The 7635-nt window shown below is 47.8% G+C and overlaps 1 protein-coding gene across 2 annotated transcripts in view; it reads left to right on the plus strand.

Moving 5' to 3' along the window:
* Positions 1-7635, plus strand: part of MX2 (MX dynamin-like GTPase 2) — a 43974-nt gene that overhangs the window by 32856 nt on the left and 3483 nt on the right. For both annotated transcript variants that reach the window (XM_011954057.1, XM_011954058.1), the window contains 4 exons: positions 1226-1348; positions 1500-1641; positions 4257-4415; positions 5540-5616. In XM_011954057.1, coding sequence (XP_011809447.1) covers positions 1226-1348; positions 1500-1641; positions 4257-4415; positions 5540-5616 — 501 coding nt within the window. The remainder of the gene's footprint in view (positions 1-1225; positions 1349-1499; positions 1642-4256; positions 4416-5539; positions 5617-7635) is intronic.

The following is a 7635-nucleotide window of genomic DNA, read 5'->3' on the forward strand; positions in this document are numbered from 1 at the left end:
CCAGAATGGGGAGGTTGCAGTGATCTGAGATCACGCCACTGCACTTCCAGCCTGGGCGACAGAGTGAGGCTCCGTCTCAAAAAAAAAAAAAAATTTAGATTCCTGGGTCCCAGACCCAGAGTTTCTGACTTAGAAGTAAGACCCGTGGATTTGCATTTCTACGTTCCCAGGTCTTCCTGGGAACAAACTTTGAGAATCACTGATTCCAGTGGAATTCACTAAGTTTGCAGAAGAGGTTTCTGAAAGCTATATCCCTGTCTAATTGAGAAACACATCTGGTTTTTGCAAAAATAAAAATGTTGTATTTTTATAATTTTTTTCAACACAAATATTTTAATTTAAAATTTATAATATTTTAAGTTAATTTTTAAATGTTAAATCGACTAAATTATAACAATGACAACTTGAAATATCAGAAGGTAATACACTTTGCCTACAGATACAAACTATCTCCCAAAAAAGAGCCTAGGAGGCCTTATCAATTTCCGGGTATAACCTGTCTTGCCTTGGCATGCTAACCCACAAACCACCTCCAAGTCCCAGGGAGCTCCCCCTGCCCAGGGGCTGCAGCATCCTCGTCCACCAGGGCAGGACCTGGGGTCACTGCTCCCCAAGGTGTCTTCACCTGCAGTGTTTACGAGCAGGGTTGGGGAGTTGGTAGGCAGGGTGCGATTGGCCACTGCTACTCACTAGGTCTGTGAAGATAGCAAGTAATTGGATTCTCTGAGCCTTAGTTTCTTCTCTGACAAAAAACTGGCAGCATACGACAGTGTGGGGATTAAATGAGGTGTGGAGTGTGTCGCCAACCCCAAGACACAGTGTTTATCAGTTTATAACACTCACATTGTCACCAAAAATCCCATTTTACTAAGACATTGCACATTATATTCAAGTGTTCTTATTCTGGAATTACAAGGCACCAAGCCAAATCAAACAACCACCACAAAACAAAAGTAAAAACTGTCCACCACCCGATTCCTCACCACTCCAACTGCACAGCAGAATGCAAAATTCCGAGCCAAGCCATCCAAGCTGTGGGACATGCCTGTTGCATGCAAAACTCTCTTTGGGCTCCTTGGCCGGTGTCCATCTCACTGAGATTCACAAAATAACAAAAATTCCAGATCTTCCTGCATGCTTTAAAGGGTTCCTACCCATATACCAAAGAAATATGTTGGCCAATCTCTTAAGCCGTAGTTTGATTGTTTGCAATTGTTTTGTTTAGAAATCGCTCCCGCTGTTAGAAGAACAAATAAGGGAGAGCCACCAGAAGGCGACCGAGGAGCTGCGGCGTTGTGGGGCTGACATCCCCAGCCAGGAGGCCGACAAGATGTTCTTTCTGATTGAGGTGAGGATTTCCGCGGGCCTCCACGTGACACTGCGTCCTTCCCTCTCCTCACCCATGAGATGAGGCATGTGGGTGGACATCTCCTTGCAACGCCGGTCCCAGTTCTTTCATATGATTTCAGCACAGACTGTTGACTTTATATCATTTTCAGAAAATCAAGATGTTTAATCAGGACATCGAAAAGTTAGTAGAAGGAGAAGAAGTTGTAAGGGAGAACGAGACCCGTTTATACAACAAAATCAGAGAGGATTTTAAAAACTGGATAGGCATACTTGAAACTAATACCCAAAAAGGTAAGTTCTGGGCAGGGCTGCCCGCAAAACAGGGTGGTATTTACCTAGACTGGAGGCTATGTCCAGCACGTAAGTGTACCCAGAGCAGAGCACGCCCATCCAAGACCCTGGAATGCTTGGTAATCAGCAACTGTCTCTCAAGGACCAAGACCCAGAAATATGGGGCATTGACCTCAGCAATTCAACACAGGGCAATTCCACTGCCTCTGACGTCCTCTTGCGTCTTGCTTTTGTTTTGTTTTGTTTTGTTGAAACAGGGTCTCCCTCTGTTGCCTAGGCTGCAGTGTAGTGGCGCAATCATGGCTCACTGCAGCCTCAACCTCCCGGGTTCAAGTGATCCTCCCACCTCAGCCTCCCGAGTAGTTGGGACCACAGGTGTGAACCACCATACCCAGCTGATTTTTGTACTTTTTTGTAGAGACAGGTTTTCACCACCATTGCTCAGGCTGCTCTTGAACTCGTGGGCTCAAGCAATCCACCTGCCTCAGCCTCCCAAAGTGCTGGGAGTATAGATGTCAGCCACTGTGCCTGGCCTTGCGTCTTGGTTCTGAGGCTAAATGAAGGCTCTCCAGCCACTGAGTTGAGTGCACAGCTGCTTGGCTGGCTGTGGTGCCTGTTGTGGACGCACCAGACACGAAGCCTTCGTGAGTAGCAGCTAAACCTCAGCCTGGTAGAAAAAGTGACCTGGGATACTTATTTATTTTGGTGGTATTAAGACAGAGCTCAGCATGGGTGCCAGGGGACCACGGGAGGGCGGAGTCCACATGAAATCGTTTACCATCTCCCCCTCTGGAAGGTCTAGGGTGTGATGATCTGGTTTCAACAATAAGTAAAGACTAGATGAAGTAGCAGTTTTTTAAGTGCTAAAATGTGCTCAGGTCACCCAAACAATTCCACTCATCCCAATCCTCCTTCTCTTTGCCCCTAATTCAAGACCAGGGAGATCCCTGGTTTGACACGAGCCTGCTGGCTTCACCTGGCAAAGTTTCAATTCCCATGTGCTCCAGCCCAGGTGCCAGTAGGGCATGTGTGTGTGTGTGTGTGTGTGTGTGTGTGTGTGTTCATTTTCACACTGCTATAAAAAACTACCTAAGACTGGACAATTTATAAAGAAAGGAGGTTTAATGGACTCACAGTTCCACATGGCTGGGGAGGCCTCAGAAAACTTACAATTATAGCAGAAAGCAAAGGAGAAGCAAGCACTTTCTTTACAAGGTGGCAGGAGAGAGAGCAAGGGGAGAGCTGCCAAACACTTTATTTATTTATTTATTTTGAGACGGAGTTCCACTCTTGTTGCCCAGGCTGGAGTGTAGTGGTGTGATCTCAGCTTACTGCAACCTCAGCCTCCCAGGTTCAAGTAATTCTCCTACCTCAGCCTTCCAAGTAGCTGTGATTACAGTTGCGTGCCACCACGCCCAGCTGGTTTTTATACTTTTAGTAGAGATGGGGTTTCACCACATTGACCAGGCTGGTCTCAAACTCCTGACCTCAGGTGATCTGCCCTCCCCCGCCTCCCAAAGGGCTGGGATTACAGGCATGAGCCACTGCTCTCAGCCCCCGAACACTTTTAAACTATCAGATCCCGTGAGAACTCACTATCATGAGGGCAGCATGAGAAAAACCACCCCCATGATCCAATCACCTCCCACCAGGAGACCTTATCAATGTCCTGGCGTGACCTGTCTTGCCTTGTCACGCTAACCCACAAACCACCTCCAAGTCCCAGGGAGCTCCCCCTGCCCAGGGGCTGCAGCATCCTCGTCCACCAGGGCAGGACCTGGGGTCACTGCTCCCCAAGGTGTCTTCACCTGCTCTCTTGACACATGGGGCTTATAATTTGGGATGAGATTCGGGTGGGCACACAGAGCCAAACCATCTCATTGTGTGTATGCTGTTGTGTTTTCGTTCTGGCACTCGGAGAAAACAGTACTATTTACCTCCGTGGTAAGATCCCTCCAACTGTAATCTGTGGCTGTATGCTTAGGAGGTGAGGGGTACAAGATTAATTTTCCATATTCATTTGACTGATCAGATTGTTGTGTTTAGTTTTGTTTTTATTTTTCAGAGACAGGCTCTTGCTGTCACCCAGGCTAGAGTGCAGTGGTGCAATCACTCACAGATAGCTGGGACTAGAGGCACATACCACCATGCCTGGCTAATCTTTTTTTATTTTTGTAGAGATAGGATCTTGTTATGTTGCCCAGGCTGGTCTCGAACTCCTGGCCTCAAGTGATCCTCCCACCTCGACCTCCCGAACTGATGGTATTACAGGCGTGAGCCACCACACCTGGCTTCTAATCAAGTTTTTGTTTGTTTGTTTTGTTTTTGTTTTTGTTTTTGTTTTCCTACCAGTTAGAAATAGTAACGTCTCTCTTGGGGTGATGACTTTCAACTGAAACACATTTTCATAGAATAAGATTTTTGTTTCCCAAAAGTCAGTATTTCTTAAACTCCTGTTATTAGACCATGAATATTTTTCTCGTTGTGAACAAAACTCCACTTTGCAACACTGCCTCTGCGTACAGTGGGGAGCAAGACTTTAAAAAACTGTTGCTAGCTTTACAACGTCTGCAGAATTATTAGAATTCACCATGGAGGTCTGTTCAATGTTGCAGTTAAAAATATTATCCATGAAGAAGTTGAAAAATATGAAAAGCAGTATCGAGGCAAGGAGCTTCTGGGATTTGTCAACTACAAGACATTTGAGACCATCGTGCATCAGTACATCCAGCAGCTGGTGGAGCCCGCCCTTAGCATGCTCCAGAAAGCCGTAGGTGAGGACTTTCATGCAGGGCTCCCAAACCATCACTCTCATACCTTCCATAGACCCCAATGCCTTGGAGGAAGAGATTGGAATGGAGTTACCAAACACAGCCTGCAGACCAGCTCACTGGTGTGCTAGATTGCTACTTGGTGTGGTCTGTGAGCCAGCAGACTGGCAAGGCCTGGGAGCCGGTCAGAGCTGCAGATTCTGCCCTTCTGCCTGAGAACTCGTACTGAGGTTTCTAGGAGATGGGGAAGCATGCTGAGTGCCGTAGGCGCTTTCCATCGCTGTCCTTCAAACACACGGAGGAGGCGGGGAAGATGGTTTCTCTTGTCTTTAGGGGGCAGGCAGAGGGTGCACACGTGCTTCATCTGTATCACACGCAGTCCCCAACACAGCTGTGTAAGGCAGCGGTCCCCAGTCTTTACGGCACCAGAGACTGCTTTCATGGAAGACAGTTTTTCCACAGGCCGGTGAGGGGTGAGAGGGATGGCTCTGGGATGATTCAACTGCATTGTATTTATTGTGCACTTTATTTCTATGATTATTACACTGTAATATATAATGAAATAATTACACAGCTCATCATAATGTAGAATCCCCATCATGGTGGGAGCCCTCAGCTTCTCTTCCTGCAACTAGACGGTCCCACCGGGGAAGTGATGGGAGACAGTGACAGATCATCAGGCATGAGTTTCTCATAAGGAACATGCAACCTAGATCCCTCGCATGTGCAGTTCTCAACAGGGTTTGTGCACCTGTGAGAATCTAGTGCCACCGCAGATGTGAAAGGAGGTGGGGCTCAGGCAGCAATGCTCACTAGCTCACTGCACGTCTGCCAGACATGGACTGGAATTGGTCCAGCCCGGAGGTTGCGGACCCCTGATGATGTAAGGAATAGTCAGAGGTTAACATGCACACAGGCACGGGAAATGGACAGCACCTGCCCAGGCTGCATGAGGGCTGGATTGCATGTCCCTGGAATGACGTCCCACCCTCTCCTGTCTTGGTCTGCCAGCCTAGGAAACTCAGTCTCCTGGAATGGGTCAGGGTATCACCAGTCATCCTCCCTGTGTCTTTAACCATTTTATTTCTGCTTGTGTTTTACTGATGTTTTCTTTTTTTTTTGGTCAGAAATTATCCGGCAAGCTTTCATTAACATGGCCAAAAAACATTTTGGTGAATTCTTCAACCTTAACCATACTGTTCAGGTAAGCGCCCAGAGTTCACTTGCTAGTCACCTGGACCACTGGCTGTTTAACCTTGAGAGAAGCTGGATATGTTCACTGTCGTTTGGAACCATGAGGCCAGGGATGCAATGGCAGGCTGGTGGGGCTGGCGACTCCAGGAGCACCTGCCTGCTTGGCTTCTGCTCAGGGGGAGGCTGCACTCCCCAGGAGAAATGAAAGGAGGCCCGTGCCCTGCCATCTGTTTTGCATGACCTCGCGCAGGACGGGGGGCTCCACTGAGGACGAGCTGATAGGCTGAATCTTTTTCAAGCATAAAGCACCGCATTGTTCACTAGTCCTACTGCTAAGTTTGTATGTTTGACTCAAAGATGTTGCTCTGTGGGTTTCTACTTAGCAACTCTTCCCTGAGTTACCTTCAGCAAAGGCAAGAGAGGACATGTGACACATGGGCTCTAAATAAAATTCCTCTTCTGCCCAGGCCTGGGCTCGTGGATTGAAATCTCATTCCATAGTGCAGGCAAGCAAGAAGGACAATTTCTGTCATTTTTCCATCAGGTAAATTAATTTCTTCTTTCACCCTTTTGGCCTGTTGGTAAAAATTAAATCTCAGTTCTGACTCTCGCCCACTTTCTCAGGGGCTGTGTCTGAGTCCCAGGTGCCTGCTCATGGGGTGGGTGACCTGCCTGGTCCCCAGTCACCAAGATGTCCATCGTCCTTTCCAGGCCTTGGTCCCCTTGGTCCCTGAGCTCCTGCCAACCCCCGCCGGGACACATGAAGCACTCTGCTGCAGGCCCGACTGCTCTGGGCCATGGGAACTCTGGCATCCACCAAGGCTCTTCACCTCTTTTGTGCTGCCCTTGGATAGACACAGCCTTGCAACAGCTCCCGGCTCCATACCAGGGACTATGGGGCTCTCCAAGGCCGTGGCCTGCACACTCCCCAGAGCCACATCAGAGCCTGGGGGGCGTGTTGCCTCCTGGGTCACAAATCTTGAGGAGTGCAGCACAGGCCACTTCTGCTCCCAGAGGGTCTACTGTCCATCGTTGTGTAGACCGAAAAGTGACTGAGGCAGATCTCCCTTGATCCGAGGTTTATTTTGCCCAGGTCAAGGATGTACCTGGGAAAAAGAAACACAAGTCCCAGTGCGATTTGTGACCTGTGCTTTTCCTATCGAGGGTTTTAGAGGAACTTCAGTATTTGAAAAGGAAAGAGCAAGTGGGGAAGAAAGAAGGAGGGTAGGCAATGAGGCAGAAGTCACACTCTTGTAAGACTCTGACCAGCACTCAATGAATCTACATGTTATATGTGAAAAGAAAGGCGTGGAGGGCAAGTCAATCATGCATTCATCTCGCGCTCAGTAAATCTACATTTTACATCGGATAAAGTGTGCATGTGAAATCACAGCTTCTATTTGGGAACAAAAGAAAGACAGTTAACTTTCCCTTTGGTATAGTAAGTTTGTGGCCCCAAGATTCTACTTTTCTTTCACAGTTGTCACATATACTTAAAAAAATAGAAAAGAAAGAGAGAGAGAAAGAACCAGCACCTGTGAAACTTCACCTCTGAAACTCACCCTCTTACTCTCAAGCCACTGCTTCTGCTTTCAGTTTTAAAAAGTCTGTTTGAAACTCAAAAGCCTAGGCCGGGCATAGTGGCCCATGCCTGTAATCCTAGCACTTTGGGAGGCCGAGGCGGGCAGATCACTTGAGGTCAGGAGTTCGAGACCAGCCTGGCCAACCCAGTGAAACCCTTGTGTCTCCTAAAAATACAAAAATTAGCCGGAAATCACTTGAACCTGGGAGGCGGAGGTTGCAGTGAGTCGAGATTATGCCACTGCACTGTAGCCTGGGCAACAGGGCGAGACTCCATCTCAAAAACAAAAAAAAGAAAAAGAAACTCAAAGCCAGGACATAACAGTCTTAGTTCAAGCTTCTATCACAAAGTCCCACAAACTGGATGTGTCTTATTAACAATAAAAATTTGTTTCTCATGGTTCTGGAGGCTGGGAGCCTGAGATCAGTGTGTGGGCATGGTCAGGTG

Source organism: Colobus angolensis, unplaced genomic scaffold, assembly GCF_000951035.1.
Source record: "Colobus angolensis palliatus isolate OR3802 unplaced genomic scaffold, Cang.pa_1.0 Scaffold38, whole genome shotgun sequence".
Taxonomy (NCBI): domain Eukaryota; kingdom Metazoa; phylum Chordata; class Mammalia; order Primates; family Cercopithecidae; genus Colobus; species Colobus angolensis.